This window comes from Rhipicephalus microplus, chromosome X (assembly GCF_043290135.1).
Source record: "Rhipicephalus microplus isolate Deutch F79 chromosome X, USDA_Rmic, whole genome shotgun sequence".
In the NCBI taxonomy this organism is placed as follows: domain Eukaryota; kingdom Metazoa; phylum Arthropoda; class Arachnida; order Ixodida; family Ixodidae; genus Rhipicephalus; species Rhipicephalus microplus.
This window is the reverse complement of record NC_134710.1, coordinates 11,540,407-11,560,180: the sequence shown is the minus strand read 5'-3', so window position 1 is coordinate 11,560,180 and position 19,774 is coordinate 11,540,407. Positions and strand designations below refer to the sequence as shown.

The following is a 19,774-nucleotide window of genomic DNA, read 5'->3' as shown; positions in this document are numbered from 1 at the left end:
CAGCTACGGTAAAGCGCCATAGCCAATCGTCGAGGCCATGCTATTTTACTCATTTTAGGTTTTTTTTTTTAACGGAAATGAAAGATGTTTTGTAAATTTCAGGCAAGATTCGTAAAATCGTACGCGTGATCGAAATTCGCACATTTTATGGAAAAATCGAAAGAGTTCACAGGTACGCAAACGCCGATCTGCAATGCACCGGTGCCACGCCTTCCCGGGGACTCGCTCGCTAGATTCCGTGTCGAACGGTTGTGCCCCCTGCGATCTCTGACGACAGCGCAGCTCTGGCCGACCGGCTCGCCCTCCGCGATCTACTGACGCTGTGAAGCTCTTGCCGAGTGGCACCGCATCCTCCGACACCTTCAACCATGTCCCCATCTTTATCTATCTTACCTTTACTTCTGTATGTGGGCGTCCTCATTTTCATCTCTATCGCTTTTAATCCCTCCTTACCCCCATCCCCTGTGAGCCACTGTTGAGGTGTAGCACTATGATGCAGACAGTTATGGGGCGCACTTTTATCTTTTCTCTCATTTAAGAATCACTCCCCCCCACACCTTTCCCTTTCCTGTCTCTGACACGGAGAGACCCTTCTACGGCGCGCATGGAGAGAGAGAGAGAGAGAGAGAGAAAAAAAAGCTGTCGTGGACTTCAGCTTATCTCTCAAACGACGATCTGCTCCTCTCCACGTAGAAACACTCCTCCTCTCTCGTCACGTGCTGGCCACGCTGCGACTATGGCGCAGAGGGTAGCAGCTGAGACGCAGTCGTCGTCTTAACACCTAGTATATAGGTGTTATAAGCCGGTTTGCAGGAACGTAAAGAATTCCCTCAGACTCTACCGCTGTCTCCGGTAATATTATTTGTAGTTATTTAAATACTCCGCAATTACAGTGTCCAGCGGAATTAAAATTTCTGAGGTCGTGCCTGGAGCTGCATAAAACTGCCCAGCGAGTCGCATGCGGCCCGCGGGCCACAGGTTGCGAACCTCTGAGATGGACAGTTTTGCGTAGGTTGGCACAATTTACGTCGATTTTATCAGGTTGGCGTAGCAAATCTCGTTTGGTGCACTTTGGTGCAGTTGGCGTAGAAGTGGGATCCCTACCAGCTTTTATAGGCCATCGTTTCATGACATGGAAGTCCGAAAAAGGTGGTGACCACTGCTTCCGCGAATCAAACGGCTTGAAGTCTTGGCGGTCCACCCACCACAAAGAGTCCAGACATTGAACCACTCGGCTGATGAGATACATCAGCGGAAATGTCCAATGGGTAGCACGAGCGCACCACACAATGACGCACACAGCCGACACCTTGAAGGCTCTACACAGGGCAAGGAGGTAGAGTCCAGAGGAGGAGGAAAGCTGAGCTCCTCTGTGAGGAAGATGGCCGCTGACACGAACGTCAGCAGCGGACCATGGCTGTGTCGAGGTACAGTGTTCTAGAACCTTCAAGAACCCGGTAGTTCAGGTGCTCTATTCCTGAGAACTGCTACTGCGACGCCATCTCATGCTACCGAACTGTCTGCGCTTTGTAACGACCCTACGTAGGTGACAAGGGTTGAGCACGACCTCCTCTATAAACTTACGACCTGCTCACCGGCGCCATCCCTACGGAGGCGTATGGAGCTGAAAATTGGCGTGTAGGGACCGGAGGTACCGCCAGATGCCGCCACCACTTACCCCCATAGCAGACGACGCACGACCGTTGTGGTGCACTCGTGTGTGCGCGTTCCTCTCATTGTTCTAGTTTCTAACGCGTGGATCAAGCAATCCACTGATTTAACGTCTCGAAGCAACATTCTGGTTGTGAGAAGCACCGTGGTGGATGGCTTCGGGATGCTCGTTACCGGACCTCAATCTTTGCGCGAGCGCTTTTGCGTTCCCCTCTAAGTGCAGGCAAACGAAAGCAATATGCGACACATAACCCAGAGAACGTAAGCCTTATTTCCTCGCTTTATTTTAAGCAGCGGCGCCCCACCTAACCGCTGTCTAGCAGCCACAAACATAATTCGTTCGTGGGCGAGCTGGTGCGATCTTGCATGTAACAAGTTGAAACTTGAAACCGACGTGTCTACGACGTAAATGAAGACGACATACGGTACGAACGACGCATGCGATAACCCGTGTAAGTTTTTATGACCTGAACGTCGCCCTTCAAGCATATCGTTGTCATACTGTGCACGGATGACGACAGAGGGGCGCAGTTGTGCTATCGTCTGGGTGCTTTGGGTCTAGCGAACGTCTAACGATGGAAGCGTGCGACAAAACCGGCGGATTATCGCAACGTTACAGCAATTTCTCGTACATACATATATTATCAGACACAGTTTATTGAAGTTATGGCCTCTGTTCGAGCGTCGCTAGCATTTCCGCGTGTCTCACATCGGCGGTGCGCCCACGCCTTTACTGGAGCATCCACATACAAAGCATTACGAGGCAACAGCTCTAGCGTGCTCCGTTTCCCTCATGGGAATAACGTTGTATAGAAACGAGAGTTTTATTTATAATCTAAAGCATGAGTTCTAACTGGCTAAATCACTTTGCACTGTCCCTATTCTATTCCACGAACTTTTAGCATTAACCCACATGGTATTACCCACCAATAATGTACTATTCCTGATGCTTCAGCTGCCAATTGTTTCGTTCACATCATGCCTGTGATGCATGCTGTACCGACACACATCAAAAGCCTCTGTGGCATGGGATTGAAGAACAAAATTTTATTTCACCTGATGCCTTCACCCTTACAATAAAATGCTTAGAAGTCCCTTATGACCGCTACAAATGTGCATAAATTGCTTGCTCAGTGCTAAAAATTTGAATTTTCCATTTGTAAGTGGCTGTATTCACACTGTAAAACGGCAAGAAACAGACAAGTAAGCTTATGGTTCAAACAAATGTTTTATTCCCAGAACAATGGTACACTGCAGCAACAGTAGTAAATAATATGCTTGTCCAAACATTGCTTTTTAAGCATCAGATACCAGTACAGGAAAATCTAATCTGCCTTCGAGTGCCACAAGATCATGCGAACGCACGCATGCACCAAGCAGAACAGCGGCTTGGCGGCTGCAGCAGTGGGGGTTAGTTGTGGCGCCAAGACGTGCTGCGGCACTTTCGAGAACTAAAAAAAACTAAACAAGCAAAAGCAAAACAAGCGACACGGGGAGCGGTGGCATGAGCAGGTCGTAAGTTTATAGAGGAGGTCGTGGGGTTGAGTTGAGATGTTGACTCCATGAAAGCTGTTTCACGCTGTTGAACCCCACTCAACAAGGGGTTGTTCGCAATGCTTCCGTTGAGCTCCTTGTAACCCGGCCACAGTTAACTGCCTGGCCCACCTGCACGACAGGCTCACGCACAATGGCGTCTGCCTCGACGAACTGCAGGCCCAAACGTGACAGTGCCCCCGATCCACAATGCTCAACTCCGCAACAGCGAGTTGCCTTCATTTCTGCGAAGCGGTGCACGCTGAAAACGATCTCTCACAACGACTGAGGTGGTAGCGATCGGTGCCTCAGCGCTCTCAGGTAGTCGCCGGCTATTAAAAGCGTGCCGTAAGCTTAAAGCGGCGCTATGCCACACACACACAAAGGCTTTTTGTCGGCGATAAGTCATACTGGCGAACTTTTCGGTAGGCACCACACCGCAATCGAGCGGAAGTCGGAATCTGCCGATTCCGTGCTTTTGTATCAGAGCAAGCACAAGATTGTGACCATAACATAATATCCGCTCACAATGTATACTGTCAACATTACTTTTGGTTCCAAAACAACCTTGTGGCATAGCAATGGTGCAAATTACACAAAAAAGACCCCTTTGAAGTCGTATGGCACAGTAATTTCCAGTTGGCGCAGGTTAGCACAATTGGCGCAGGTTTCACACCATGCACTTATGAACTAAATGCTACAAGGACAGGTAGCATTTAGGTAGGTAGCAATAAACATTGCTATTGCATAAACATGCCATACAATGGCTGCACTGGTCAAATTTGTGTATTTAAAGGGCTGTCTATAACTATAGTATATTAATACTTTAGTAAGATAGTCTAAAATACTGAATAGGATATGCTGCACTACTAACTTAATTTTTTCATTTAGAAGCCCTAAAACATAAGTGCACTCAGTGCCACTCCCTCAAAATGGCACTAAAATTGCCAATGTGACAGTAATATATTACTACAAGAAGAAGCTTGGTAAACGAGAAAACGCACAAAAAGAAATACAGGTAGTGACACCAGTTTGGACACTGGCTCACTGTGACGTTGCAGATTTCTCGACACAGTGACGCTACTGGCTTAGGCTGCTTTGGAGCAGCTTTTGGACCAGACGAAAATTCATTTCGGAGCAGCAAAATTGGTTTTCAGAGCAGTTATTGCTAGAGTCAATTTGAAAACACATATTGTGTTCATGAACAAATCTGTAAACAGGGGTTGTGTACTGGAGGCAATGTTACGACAAGTGGTCTTGTCTTCCTCAGAACTGTTCTGTTCTAGTTTTGAAAAAAAGCAAGTCCACTTGTCGAAACGTTGGCCCGACATAACCCCTGTTTACGATTTTTTTTTTCATCACAAGGTCCCCATCCACCCCTTCCTGCCGTTTTTTTCTTTAATACTGTGTTCAAGACAGATAAATTATAAAATTCCAATGTGCTCACGCTATTCAAGCATAATAAAGCAAAAAAAGAAAAAATTATATTACGTACAGATAACCTGACTATATTTAATAGACAAAGCCAATGATAAAATTTAAAACCATAGCACATCTGTATAATGTCACTGAAGATCAGTCGACTGCCGGTTTTTCAGAAGCAAGATTTTTCAGACATGCTTGCAAATTCAGACGATTCCACGCCAGCATCACAAGCCCCATCAACGTCTATGGATAAAAATATCTGAAACTGTCGACGCTGAAACTCTCTGGTGTCCTATTATTTGGGCTTTCAGCCAACATTCCAGGTATTAAACAGCATTACTTAAAAGTCCCCATCTCTGCTACATCTATGACTTCGCAGGCTTAAACAAGTACTTTTAACAATCAATCGACGTTGCAGTAATGTAAAAAAGTTGGCTTTGCCGCAATACACGAGTGCTATGGGGTGAAGCAGATGAAACATTCAAAGGGGCTGGCATCAGCGCGCAGTGAGGTGATGTCTAACAGATAAGCACCGGAAAGCCTCGAAGGTGTGATGGCAGCAATGCAGCAAGCACAGCAGTAAGACTTAATCGCTTTATGATAAGCGTCTTCAGCTAACTGCTTGTTACTGCATGAGGCACAGTTGTCGGCTTACTGGACGCTTTTAAGCGCTCATGTGCGTCGCCGTCCACGCTGCCTTTCTGCGCGGATCAGCTAAGTGCGCTGCACAGAAGCGGTGCCTTCACGAACGAAAGCAGCTTGCCATTGCCGCACCCGTATGCCATCAGGAACAGAGTGGGCATCAAGAACACATATTAATGACAAACGCTTGGGTACGCAAGCACCCCAGTAGGAACCACGTCAGCTGTGTAGGCAATGTGTTGCACACAACTAGGAACGATTAATCTCGTGTGGCTGCAATGCTATGCGTCGCCGGAGATTTTCATACAGTGACGCATTTTCCAAGTGCACACGTGAATCGTGGAGGTTCAGACAAGTGTTCCTGTATTCTGCCATATTGTTTTTGTTCTCCGTCATCATTTCCACATGCTCCATGCGATAAATCGACAACTTATTTCGTGCTTTCCTGGTATCGCCGGCACTCATCCCGCGACGCATTTGCAAATGAACGTCAGCAGATTCTGAATGTACTTACGACAGTCTGGGCGTGCACCGAACGTGCACCGAAATGCCTGATAAATGTACTTTAGGAGGCATTGAAGCTATTTCAGACAGGCCTGTGGAGATTTCATTACTTGAGCAAAATAAAAAGTTATGAATCTTTTTTCAGACGATTTGCCAGTCCCTAGAAAGTCAGAAAAATCCCATTCGCTGCGTCCCAACCATTGATGGTCCCAAGAGTGGCATTTGGCCCTGTTTGGCTTGGCTCGGTTTGTGTTTTACGCAGGTGCACTGCAATGTTATTTTCAACGGGAAAACTCTAGTAGTTTCGTATCTGAATGTTGGAGCATTCCATTCGGCGCAGGTTGGGTGCATACTCACCAAATTTTGAGGAAATGTAGCAATGTGTAGCAGCCAGGGAAATTCAGCACAGTTTGGCGCAGCGTAGCATCACTGCATGACAGTGCATGCTAGGGCCCCCATAATAATTTTTCGGTAAAAATGATTTATACCGTATTATGTAGAACCCATATTAGTCCAGCAGCTTCATGAAAATTTCACTGCACCAGTGAGGCCAAACACACAAAAATACTTTGAAATACATGACGTCACACTAATGTTTATGTGCTCAAGTTCTGGAGCAGAATTCAAAAATGAAACTTTGACCTTAATTTTCTGTTCTAATAATTATTCGAAGACTGCAAAATTGACAGCAGAATCTAGATTAAATGAACTGATTTAATGCCTCACTTTAGTGTCCCTTCAATGTTTAGTCCAGTGTCAGGTGAATATGCTGGACCAATTATTTGCCGCATTAAAGAGAGTTTCAGGGTCAGCTCAAACTATGTTAGATAACCAGCGGCATCTTACATGCTCTCCACGAGTCTGGATGCTTGAATGGGAATGCCAGACCGTTGTCTATAGCAGCAATCTTGATCTCTGGTGTCCGTGGGCTCCAACTCTGCAAATAACAGCCTAGTGAATATGAAGTGGCAATGGAGCACGAACAAAGGGAGTGCCCAGCAGTGCATACCTCAGCTCCTTCAGTGCCTGTTTCCTGGATCCACAAGCAGCACAAACATTTACATCTTTGCTCTCTGCCCTTAGCAAGTTTGCACTGCTTGGCGCTTGCCCTAGGGCAAAGCGTTACTCACCTGAGGCTCTTTGTCTGGCCGGGTGCACTTGATAAGCCAGTTGTCATTTCCCCGATCTGCACAACAAAATGCATAATGCTCTTTTAACCTTTAACAAGCAAGTGCCAGCTCAGATTTGATGCGACCCCTTCATTTCTTTAATGACATTTTTGTTTCCCTGCATGAAAAGCAACTTTGTTGACAAATTATGTCTACTTCTAAACCATCAGCCTAATTTTCACTCACTGCAAAACGAAGGCCACTTCCAATGATCTCCAATTTATACCACATTGCACGAGCAAATGCAACTTCAAGTGTGTAAATTTAAAATTTTCATCAGCCAACCTCTTTTGCCATACTCTGCTGCGTCGCCCCTCCCTTGTTATCTGTTCTGTCGCTAACCAACCATTCGTTATTTTTCAGTTACAGTGCCTCAGCTGCCCAATTGCTTTTTTCCGTCGTAAGGTATTAGGCAGCCTTGTTTGTTCTCTGATCTTGTATGCAGTCTTCCAACCGCTAAAGTTATTCAAATGCTATCTTGGGTCACCAAGTCATTGTCTGTGGTGCATACTCAGATTCTGATATCATTTATAAAATGGTTCGTTTACCCGCATATCCATGCAATTTTCTTAAATGAGATGCCTGCTATTTCATTTGTTAGCTCATTTCTACAGAGATGCAATTGACCAAAGACACTTCGGCACAGCTTTTGCAGCAGCTAAAATCCTGCTTTCGAGCATTGTAAGAACCTTTTGGAGCAGTTACTAAACAAACATTTTCTAATACAAATATTTGTCTCTACGCTCGTCATTTCTCTGGGGAGAGACCCTAGTTTCTTTGTTGCTCTGACCTCAGGCCAGCTAGCATTTTCCCAGAATACACTTCATACTTCACAACCACATTGTTTTCTAAAATAAAAAAACGGCATTCGGTATAAGAGAACTCATCAAAGCTTGTTCATTTTTTTCACTTGACACCTCATTGTCCTTACACATATTCACATCACCTATGGCATTACCTCATGGGAAACTACACATGACACTCCGCAAGGCCGATGCAGGCAGCGTCTGCTAGTAATATTTCATCTATTCAGCACGTCAAGAATAAGGCCATTACATTCTAATGCTACCCCACTGCTTTAGGGTAACTCAATTCTTACTGTGTCTGGCTTGTTTAGTTTTCGCTTATTATTTAAACAACTTAACAAGCAGCTGGTATGTGAATTAATTTATCCTAGACCACTCACAAAGCCCATAAGCAAAACTTATAAAGCAGCTCTTCAAAGTATGTGGAACAGGCATAAGAGTAAGAATCAACAACCTGTAAAATCTTATATCACCTATCTACATCACAAGGTCAAGGCTGCTGGATACAGCATTACATTTCAATGAATACCTGACCATGCTGATATTTCGGGAAACGACAAAGCTGGTGAAGCTACCCAATATAAACTACAATTCAGGAATCTCAGAAGAATATTTTTGATGAAAACCGGCACTTGGAACATCGCAAAAAGATATGCTGAGAAAAAAAAATTGCAGATCTCACGTACAGTGGGAATCGATGATATGCGAAGCACGAATGAGGAAGGTTCATATGCCACTGTCAAATCAGCACAACGTTATGAGGCGGACGTAAATTATGCCGTACATGACTTCCATGCCACGATTATAATGTTTGGACGTGTCGTTTACCTTCGTCATCTATTCACGCCACGTGATACTAAATATGATATATGTGGAGCTAGCGAAAGACAGCGAGTGTGCTGTAAAATCCGAAGACTTCTATCGTAGAAAACCGGGTTTTAAGGACAAATATGCCTGGAGATAAAGACCAGAGTATCTCGCCGCCACCGTTTATTGTGGCACAGCTCCAAGAAAAACTCAAGTGCCACGTGCCATTCCTCCTTCTTCCCTTCCTCCAGCGTGTGCAATGTTCACCGTTTTGAACACTCCCAGCCCACGAATTGCTGTGGGTTCATTTCTAGGCAACACAAATGTTGAATAGGCCACGTTACAACTTTGCCATCTGCTAGCTTTAGGCAGCCTGCACGCACGATGCCGTCATTTCCCGTAATGTTTATCAGAACACGTGCACATTTCCAACACAACTTGGGCACAGCATCATCGCACACTAGCCCTATATTGCCTTCCGTAATACTCGAAATATCCACGACTGACCTATTATGAGCACTTTTAAGGAGTATTGAATATTCCTTATACCAGCGATTCCAGAAGTCTTTTTGTAGCTTTTGCTGCTGTATCCAAGTTTTAAGCAGCTCTGTATGGGAGCTTGGATCCACGGCTGTAGCTTGTATGTCAGGATATGCTGTCAACCTTTTGCAGATTAGGAAATGTGTAGGTGTCAAGACTTCTGGAGCCTCTGGGGCGGGATATGAATACATCAGAAGTCTACTGTTTATGGTTGCCTCAATTTCAGTCAGAAGTGTGCTCATTTGACTATAACCTAGATAGAACAGACCTTCCTAGAGCTTTTTCTCACGTTGTCTTACATTGACCTCACCATACGCTACCAAAATCCACCCAACCAAGGAGCATGGTCAGCAGAGAATTTCCATGTGATGCTATAAGCAGACAGATAATCGCCAACCTCACTTCCCCTAATAGTGTCATACACAGCACGAAGTTCGCGAGAAGCATGTTTAAAGCACAGAGAATTCTCAGAGTAAGTCACTGAAGGCAATCCACGACGTGCAGTGAAGCGCCGAAAGGCTTCCTAGAAACTGTCTGCTATTGAGCATAAAACAAGCTCTAGATACACTGTGCGTACTACCATGCAAATGAATAGAACGATGTATTATTTCTGTGCTGGCTCACTTTTCAAGTTTACTGGTCCAATAAAATCTACATCAGTAATGTCAAACGGTTCGGACACATAACTCGGTCAAGCAGGTAGCACCGCCATAGGAGCTGTCTCAGGCTTCACCCTTAATCGCGTGCACCAGGTACACAGCCCGATCACTCTTTTCACACACACTGCTTCACCTACATCATCCAGAAGCGCTCTCGGAGTTCTGCAATGGTTGTTGCGACTCCTGCGTGGAGAAGCCTCTGGTGTAAGCTAGTTGCGATGAGTTCTGTGGCGATGTGGTCACTTGGAAGCAGAATCGGGTGTTTGATGCCCTTGTGGTACACGATATTCCGAAGCCTTGTTTGAATTCTCAGAAATCCATCCTCCTCAGCCAAAAAGGGGCGCGAATCCTGAATTGCCGACTCCTTTGGTAGATCTCGCCCAGTCAGGAGGGTTGCTAATTCTGCTAATTCACAATCGAATCGTTGCTTTTGGATAATGGACAGTGTTACAAGCTGCCACTCTAGCGTCGCCAGCGTGAAGTCGGCGACGGGAACGACAGCAGGTTGGTTCGTTCCGTACGCAAGTAGAGACAGTGAAGAGATCAGAGACGTGAGAAAACAAAACAAATATTACTCTAGTGATATTGCAGCACACGGGATCTAATACAACACTTCAATACAACTAACAAAATACATCAACACTTGATACAACTAAAAATACATATAAAAAACAATAAATCAGCTTACGCAAGAGAACTATTACAAACTACACAAACTAACAACAATAGACTACGGAGGAGAAAGTTCGAAGATATAAACAGGTGAAGGCATACGTGTGATGACCGGCAGCGTTGCGTTCCCGACAATCGGATGCGAGAAGTCGAAGAGAGTTCTGGCACGACTGCGATGTCGGCGGTGTTGCAACGCTGGTGGCTCTGGGAGGCTAGTGCTTGCAGGTGACTTCGAGCAGGTTGAGCTAACTCGAGGCGAAGTCCCGATGTCTACGTTGCAGACGTTAATATCGCGTCACAACTAGACGAACGGCTAAGTTTAGGTGGCCAGCCGATACAGAGCCACACTAAAAACTTCTAGAAGAGATGCTTGTTGATCTGTTTCTACACCATGTTGGTCAGCGACTAGTCTGCCTAGCAGGGCAAAATCCTGCGCTTAAATCCCCCTCGTGTCTCCTCGCTCTCTTCCTTGGGGACAAGAGACCTCTACATGGGTCCAATCAAGCGCGTTTAATTGATGGAAACTCCGCCCCAAAAATACTTTGACACCACCCCTTTTTAATTGAGAGAGGGCCCTCAACTAGCGAGAGTGGAGGGTTTCCCACGCTTTTCCCCGTGGGAAACGGTCAGACTGTTTGGCTCTCAGCCGGTGCGTCCCGTAGCCTAATCCTTGTTTGGGGTACATCGCGGCCTTCCACGACCTTGCAGACGCCGCCGCAGTTACAAAAGGATCAATCGTCGACGGCGACGTTCCAAGAAGAGCACCCCATTCTGCACTTCTCGGCTCCCTTTCATGCGCCCGCCGTTCCCATGGTCAGTGGGGAAGTACGGCGCCCGTTAATTGCCGTGACGCGGGGCCGCTAAAAATGGCCGTCAGTGACATTGTCCCCCACTTTCAGAATGTTATTCATAACATTGGCTCACACTGAGGGGAATTTTTCGGCAACAAGGAACAAAACACCCCCAAGGGAGACATGAGGACTGTCCCTCTCATACACAACATAAATAGGCAGAGTGCATCAAAGTAACAACAAAAGGAAAAAACAATTGTTAGAGTACCAGCTTCAGTTACACGCAACAATATCAATGGCCATGCAAACAAGAAAAAGAAATAGCCCTGTACGGCAGCCATCAATACAGAATACAATGCACGAATGTATACTACGAACAAAACGGAACAGGTGCGCTCCTCTACTGTAGTGAAATCCTTCAATGTGCATTACAACATGTAAAAACAACCAATGCACCAAGCAAAAAAAAAAAAACTCAAAATACACTTCTTGTACAATGAAATATGCACATACAAACAGAAAACAAACGACGAAAGGAAAAAAAAAAATAACATGCTCATAGACCTTAAGAACTATAACCGGCTCAAGTAATCGGCTCCCACGTTTTCGCTACCCTTAATATGAGTAATGGTGAACTGGTACTCTTGGAGTAGTGAACTCCATCGAAGTACTCCAGCGTTCAGCTGTTTTGCCTGTTGGATATAACTCAGAGGCTGGTGGTCTGTCTGGACACAAATATGTACTCCATATAAGTACATGGAGAATTTCTGAGCTGTTTTGCCTGTTGGATATAACTCAGAGGCTGGTGGTCTGTCTGGACACAAATATGTACTCCATATAAGTACATGGAGAATTTCTGAATTCCCCATAGCAACGCGAGACATTCGCGTTCGATGGTACTATAGGAAGCCTCCCGTGGAAGCAGCTTTCGGCTGGCATAAGCTGTGGGGTGGAGCTTGCCTTCGTGGGCCTGCATGAGCACGGCTCCGAGTCTTGTGTCCGATGCGTCCGTTTGAAGTACGAATGGTTGGTGCAAATTTGGTAGCCGTAGTATCGGCTCCGTAGAGACATGTTGATTGAGACTTCGAAAAGCCTTCTCGTGGGCTGCTGTCCATTTCACCGAGTTAGCTTCGCCCTTCCGGATTAAATCTGTAAGGGGAGCGCTGACTTCTGGGAAATTCAGGATGAATTTCGGATAGTACCCGGTCAAACCGAGGAAGGCGCGCACTTGTCGCTTGGTTGAAGGACGTGGTGCAGCTTCGATCTTGTCGAGTGTTTTCCCCAGTGGTCGCAATCTGCCCCTGCCAACTCTGTGTCCCAAGAAGTCGATTTCTTCCACACCAAGTTCGCATTTACTGGGGCGCACTGTAAGCCCGGCCCTCTGTATGCGCTCAAAAAGCAGTCCCAGAGACCTCAGGTGCTCTTCCCATGTCTCAGTGGCTACCAGTACATCATCGTAGTAGTGGTCCACACCGGGTATACCTTCTGCAACCTTCCGCATCAACTTAGCAAATACAGTAGGCGCTGTCTTGATGCCGAATGGCATGAAGCGGAACTGATATAGTCTCGATGTCGTCGAGAAGGCTGTCTTCGCTTTGGACTCTTCGGTCAGCGGGATCTGCCAATAGCCCTTCACGAAGTCGAGCTTTGAGAAATACTTCTTCTTTCCCACTGTAGCAAACACCGCGTCAGTTCTTGTCATAGGTTCGGAGTCGGCCACCAGAACGTTGTTCAGGCGTCGAAAATCGATACACAGTCGATTTGTACCGTCGGGTTTCTTTACCAAAATGACTGGCGAATTATAAGGTGACTCTGATTTCTCAATGATGCCGAGCTTCTCCATCTCCCGTACCTCTTTCTCTACACCTTCCCGCATTGCAAAGGGAAGAGGGTATTGTTTCACGTGGACGGGGTTACTCGTGGTGAGTTCGAGGTTGCAGTGGATCCAGTCAGTTTTGCCCGGGACATCCGAGAAAATACGAGCGTGTTCCCTGATAATTCTTTGCAGCTGTCCGATTTGCTGAGCGTCCAGTTTGTCGGAGAGCTTCACGTCTTCTTCCCTTTCTGCTTTCAGCCAGTCAGGGGTTGGAATATTCTCGTCCTCGCTCGATTCCACAACACGAAATGTCACGTTGCACACCTTGGTGGAGGGGCTGTCCCTCTCCTTGTATCTTTTCAGTAAGTTGGCGTGGAAGAATTTTCTGTCGCCAGCTGTGTCTACGACGTAGTCAGCTTCACCTTTCTTTTCCCGGACTTCAAAAGGGCCCTTCCATTGCAGCAGCAGCTTGTTCGTGTCGGTGGGAAGTAAAATCAGTACCTTGTCTCCGGGGTTGAAACTTCGCTCCTTCGCCTTTCGATTGTGCAGCTTCGTGTAGCGTGCTCCGGCTTTTTCTAACTCCTCGTGTGCCAGGCGGCACGATTCCTCTAAACGGTTCCGAAGGTCGAAGACATGCTGGTACGTCGTCTTAGCTTCTTCAGTCAAGTCGGCGTTCGTCCACAGCTCCTTCAGTATCACCAAGGGTCCCCTCACATGGCGGCCGTAGAGAAGCTCGAAGGATGAAAACCCCATACTGGCCTGCGGAACCTCCCTATAGGGAAAGAGGAGAGGTGCCAGGTAGCAGTCCCAATCTCTCGGTTTTTCGGCGCACATGTGCTTCAACATTAATTTTAAGGTGCCGTTGAATTTTTCCACCAAGCCATTCGCCATGCGGTGATATGGGGTGGTGTGGAGCTGGCGCACGGAAAGGAGACGCGCTACTTCCTTCATCAGGTCCGATGTGAAGTTCGTGCCACGGTCGCTCAGTACCTCGCAGGAGACGCCAAATCGGGAGAACATCTCGACCAGGGCTTCGGCCACTCGCTCAGTTTTTATACTCGGGAGCGCCACTGCGTCTGGATACCGGGTGGCATAATCCATCAAAGTCAAAATGTATCGGTTCCCATGCTATGAGGGCGGGTGAATCGGTCCCACTATATCGATCGCCACTTGGCTTGAACGGGGTGTCGATTATGGGTGTCCTCCCCAGTGGAACATGTGGTACACGGCCCTTTGGTACGATGCGCTGACAAATGTCACATGAGGCGACGAACCTTTTTACGTCAGCTGTGATGCCTGGCCTAAAGAACTCCTCCGAGATCCGGTCCTTGGTTTTCTGCGTGCCCAAGTGTCCTGCCATTATACCATCGTGTGCCGTTTTAAGCACAGCTTCTCGGTGGCAGTGCGGAACGACTAATTGGCGTACAAGCCGTCCGTTGGCCTCTGTGTACTGTCGGTACAGCAGTCCCTATTCTTGTTTGTACTCGACGCTTCCCTTCTCATTTCGGCATGTTTGCTTGATGCCGATCTTCTCAAAACACTGTTTGAGTGTCGCATCTCCCCTTTGCTCGCAGCCATAGTTATCTCCCGGCAATCCCGCCGTGGTCCCAGGCGTACGAAGCTTGGCAAATTTTTCCGGCTGTGAATGTGCTTGGGAACGGGTGATAGCTGCTGCTACAGGCTCTTCCCTTAACTCCTTTGCCGAGACAGGTTTTTCAGTCTCCTTTCTGGGATCATTAGGAGGTCTTATGCCATCGATATTGCCCAGAATGAGGTCATAAAGTGGGTCTTGCAGGCATAGTGCTGTCAGATTGCCAGTAAAGTAGGGGGTGTCAGCCTCAATCTGTCCTTCGGGCAGCATCCTCGCTGTTCCGTCCACCAAGTAGACGAGTCTGCTTGAACCTGTCAGCTCGTCTTCCTTCACCAACTTCCTCCGCATGATTATTGTGTTGCACCCCGTATCCCGCAACATTGATATCCGCAACACTGATATCCGCAACACTGATCTTTCTGGGCCTTGGAGGGTCCCTGTGGCCACTGGTAGGTTCTCGGCCAGATTTTTCGGCGGTGTCACCCTTACGGCGTTGACGACGGGGACTTTTTCGCCATTCCTAAGCCCGATATACCCGTCGCATATGGGATCCTCACGCGTTTCCCTTGGTGCATAGAGGCAGGACGCCTAGAGTGAGTTATTTGCTCCTGCCCGGCAGTCGTTTGCCCTATGTCCTTTTTTTCCACACTTGAAGCAGACGATGGCTACATTAGCGGCAGGTCTGTTGCGACACAAGTGCGGCAGGTGATTCCCACGATTGCAAATATAGCACCGTGGTAATGGTGCGTGGCTTTGCCTCCTTTCTCGTATTTCCCCTTCTCGTCCGTTATGGGACCATCTTTCTTTGCTTTCGCTAGGCTTGCTCCACCCTGAGCTTCCAAAAACTGGTCTGCCAGCTCAAGCATGTCTCCCAGGAATTCCGCCCTCCTTTCTTTCAAATATAATGCCAGGTTCGAACCACATCCATGCAAAAACCTCTCTCTAATCAACAATGCGCGGAGGGACTCGAATTCTGTCTCAGTTTTGGACAGCTCAACCCATCTATCGAAGTAATGTCTTAAGCGAGCCCCGTACTGTGTTGTTGTTTCACCCCTTACTGGCCTCTTCTTATTAAACTTGTCTCGGAACCCATCCGCCGTGAAGCGAAAGTGCTTCAGAAGGGCGGTTTTAACCTTGGTGTAGTCCACTGCATCTGTAGGTGATAGCCTGCCATAAACACTTGGCGCCTCTCCTGTAAGACATGTCGAAAGCGCCGTCGCCCATTGGCTTTCAGGCCACTTTTGCCCTCTGGCGATGCTCTCAAACCGGCGTATAAACGCATCTAAGTCGTCCCTTCCTTCGTCAAAGGTGACGAGCAGTCTACCTGCCTGTATTCTCAAACTCGGCTCCTCCCCGGCATTGCCGTGCTCACTGCTGGATCGGCTCACACTGCTACTCTCACTGAAGCGAATCTTTAATTGCAGTAACTGCACTTCCCGTTCTCCGGCTTCCCTAGCCACTTCCCTTTCTTTTTCCTTTTCCTCCCGGGCCAGTGCCCGCTCTTCTCTGGCTAACGCCTGCGCCTGTTCCTGCTGTTCCTTAACCCATTGTCTCAGTTCGGCGCCCTCGAGGCCTAACTGTTTACGGCAATTTACGGGCGCCAATTGCAATTTGCTATATCGCAAATGTGCAATAGAACAACGGTAAATTGACTGACCCTTTCAGTGGGCAGCAGCCAGATACTCGTGCCCAATATCTTTTTTTTTTTCGTAATGAGAAGTCATGCCTGGCGAGTTTCATTTGTCGCCATCTGTGTAGCCCTGTTACAGTAGTACTGTCGATGCACTGTCAACACTGATGCGTAGGCCATGCACTGCATAACATCCTGTTTAAATTCATAAGGCGTTCTGCACATTGACCCAAGCTTTACTGCCATCATTTAAAGTGAACACAGAATGAAAAGTGCATATTTTAAATGTTTAGTGTCCCAAGAAAATGGTTTTTTGAGCGCACTGCCACATCACATTATTGAACAATTTTTTGGTGCTTCGAGTTTTCTTATGAGGCTATTGGCAAGTAATTTTGGATTAGCTAGCTGCTGATCAACTTGCTTCGCACCATTAAGGACGTATGCCAGAGATGTTCCTTATGAACACATGGTTTACTATTCAATTGGACTTTGTTGAGCTTATGCAACGTGTTAGCATCTTTCGAGAAATTGCCATGGGATGAATAGTATTCGTTGATGCCATGTCAAAATAAGTGGCCCAGACAGCTTTTCTCTTGCCCTTCAATATGCCTATATTTCTTCTCATGGCCGAACCATAACACTTTTGGAGCTTTTCAATGATGGAATCCCTAAGACATCCCAAACCAGATAACGATTTGCCATCAGAAAGCTTGATGCCTCAGCTTTCGCAGTGGGCCCGTTCAGTGTGAGCAACGAGGCACATTCTCTTTTGAATGTGCTCACTGCACTTCAGTTTGCAAACTGCTACCCTTTTATACTACTTCGATGCTTTAACTGCGAAGATCCCTTGCTACGTAAGGAAGGGTGGTGTCACAGGCTGCCAGACAGGTTTTGAAATACGGCATTTTGAGACAAACGAATGGACAAACCTGGGCAAACAAATGACTGATTCTGGACAAGAAAAAGCCACAGATTTCAAATTGTCCAAAAAGAGAATATTTAAAAGCATTTTTGCTTACTCTGTCCTCTTAAAGGAGATAATTATACTTTTCACATAGTAAGGGATATGCGAGAAAAATTTCATCCTCATCTGACCATTAGACGTACAGAAAACATGACTTCGAAACTCAAAAAGTTGCCCAAAATGGCATCTAGAGAAAAAACTTTTATATGCAGAAATTAAAACTCACCTATGTGGCAAAGATAGGCTTTTAAAATGGTTTCTTTCATTATGAAAGCTTTTTCATCATGGTTTTTTACAGCATGTGGCTTTGGCTAACTCCTCGTGTCAAATCCAATGGCAAGCAGTGAGGTGACAATTTTCAGAGGACTCTAGACAGTGAGCTCTTTTTAGTTTGTTATAGGCATCTTATGCTCGGTGAAAATGATCTTAACCAACTTCAAGTTTAATGACAACCTTGATTTATTATGTCCTGGAAGTAGAAAGACTTGTGAAAGCAAGTAAAAACAAAAACTACCGTATTCACTCGATTCTACCGCGCCCTCGATTGTATTGCGCACCCGATTTCCACGACGAAAAAAAAAAGAAAAATAAGACATCGATTGCAACGCGCACCCATTTTTCTCGTTGGCCCGCACGATCACACCACTCGAAAAAACGAGTCCTTTCGGGAGCGTCGTCCATTTTAATATGAGGTACGGCGGAAGCTTGTGCCCATCTGACGTGTAACAGAGCATTGCCGTCACATTAGTTTTACCGTGGATCGATGTCAGCACGCGAACTTGCTTCGCCCCCTTCTTCTCGACGGTTGTGGTGCCAGGCATGTCGAAGTAAACAGCCGTCTAATCGGCATTCCCGATTTGCCCAAGAAAGTAGCCGTTGTTGTGCCGCAAGTTCAGGACGAACTTCTGAAAACTGTGAAGCTTTTCATCGTACTCCTCCAGAAACTTTTCGCATGTGCCCGTTCGCTTTCGGAGGGAAAAGCCTTTCCTCTTCATAAAGTTAGTTAACCAGCACCTGCTCGCTTTCAACTGGCTCTGCATTAGCCCTTTTTCTAAGGCTAACTGCATAGCCCGCACTTGGAGCAGTTCTGTCGTCACGGGCCGCTCGCTGCTTAAGCACATACTCGCCGAGCAGCTCTTCAATTTTCAATTTGCGGAAACCGACCCTGCTGTGGTCCACTGAAGCCTTTGTGTGAAGCTTTGCTGTCGACAATCTCACAGAACACCTACACAATCTTCTGCTTTTGTTTCCGCCAGTCCCGCACGCACGTTTCCGGAACTCCGAACGACTGCAATGCGGCCCAATTTCCGTCCGTTTCTGCACACGCGATGACTTTTCTTTTAAAAGCGGCATCGTGGTGCACTCGAGTTTTTGGAATCGGCCCTTCCATGCCGTCGATGCTAATGCACTACAAGATGACGAACTCCTCAGTACACGTACGAAGTGCCGCACATGGGAAACACATAGGCAGAAATGGCCGCCGCGCCAAGCCGATGCACGTAGGGGGTGGCCATTTTGAAAATGCCGATGGCAATGGAATGACCGAATTCATTTTTTTTCGTACTCGATTCTAACGTGCATGCAATTTATGAACTCGCTTAACCGGAAAAAAGGTGTGCGTTGGATTTGAGTAATTACGGTATATACTTTTGGAAAAATGAACTGATGACTTAGCGAATCGTCTCGTATATGGGATTCGGGAAGGCGCCGCCTTGGTAACGTGGGATGGCCTGTTTTGGCTGGAAACGAGCACAAATGCTTTCAAAAGTCCATTTTATCTCTCTCTACAGTTCATCTTATACAACAGTTTATCGCATGCAGAGCACAAAGGTCATCGTGCACGAATGTGTGCTGCGCTTACCTACAGATCTTTACGAGAGAGTTTCAGAAAAAAATGCCCATGCGTGTAGGCAGGAGACATTATTTCAAAAAAAAAAAAAGTGGGTGGGGGGGTCATATGTGGTGAGACGGCGCACAAGCTGGTGTACGAAATCTTGCAATAAACGCAAGCATCACGCCAGCATCAATATGCATCACAACTTGGAGAAGCGCTTTTTCGAATATGCTGCCGAGTCGCAGATAGTGGCAGAATAAAAAAAAAAGGACTGGAGGCTGGAGAGACAGCAGGCAGCTAAATTACAAGGTGGAAGGCGGATATGGCGCCACCGTAGTTCCGCATGACGGGCCGTGGTTAGAGAACAGGGTGTCTACCAACCTGGAAAACCTGGAAAAGTCGGGGAATTTGGACCCTTCTAGAAAAGTCATGGAAAAGTCGGGGAATTTCTGAAAAACCTGGCCAGGTCATGGAAACTGACAGTACTTCTGTGCGACCATCACAAAATAAGCATTACCATTGATCAAAGCTTAAAAAGTCTCTCTCAGCTGCTACAGTAAGCTGCTAGAAGGCATGTGAAAAAAAAAGGAAGACAGTGTATAACTCTTGCTTTTGATTGTAAACGCGGAAGAATACACCGACCCATAAAACACAAAGTTTACTGACGTTTCAGGGCTCGATATGGGAGGAGGGAGCCTTGTTCACAATAAAAGCCATAAG

General features: G+C 46.7%; 1 protein-coding gene across 3 annotated transcripts in view; it reads right to left on the bottom strand.

Annotated features, from left to right (window-relative positions):
• Pi4KIIalpha (phosphatidylinositol 4-kinase II alpha) overlaps positions 1-19,774 on the bottom strand; it is a 310,849-nt gene that overhangs the window by 58,810 nt on the left and 232,265 nt on the right. For 2 of the 3 annotated variants that reach the window (XM_075881825.1, XM_075881824.1), the window contains exons 5-6: positions 6,906-6,961; positions 6,622-6,808 (exon numbers count right to left, since the gene is read on the bottom strand). In XM_075881825.1, the coding sequence (XP_075737940.1) occupies positions 6,622-6,808; positions 6,906-6,961 (243 nt within the window). The remainder of the gene's footprint in view (positions 1-6,621; positions 6,809-6,905; positions 6,962-19,774) is intronic. The other variant, XM_037426586.2, reaches the window with a different exon arrangement.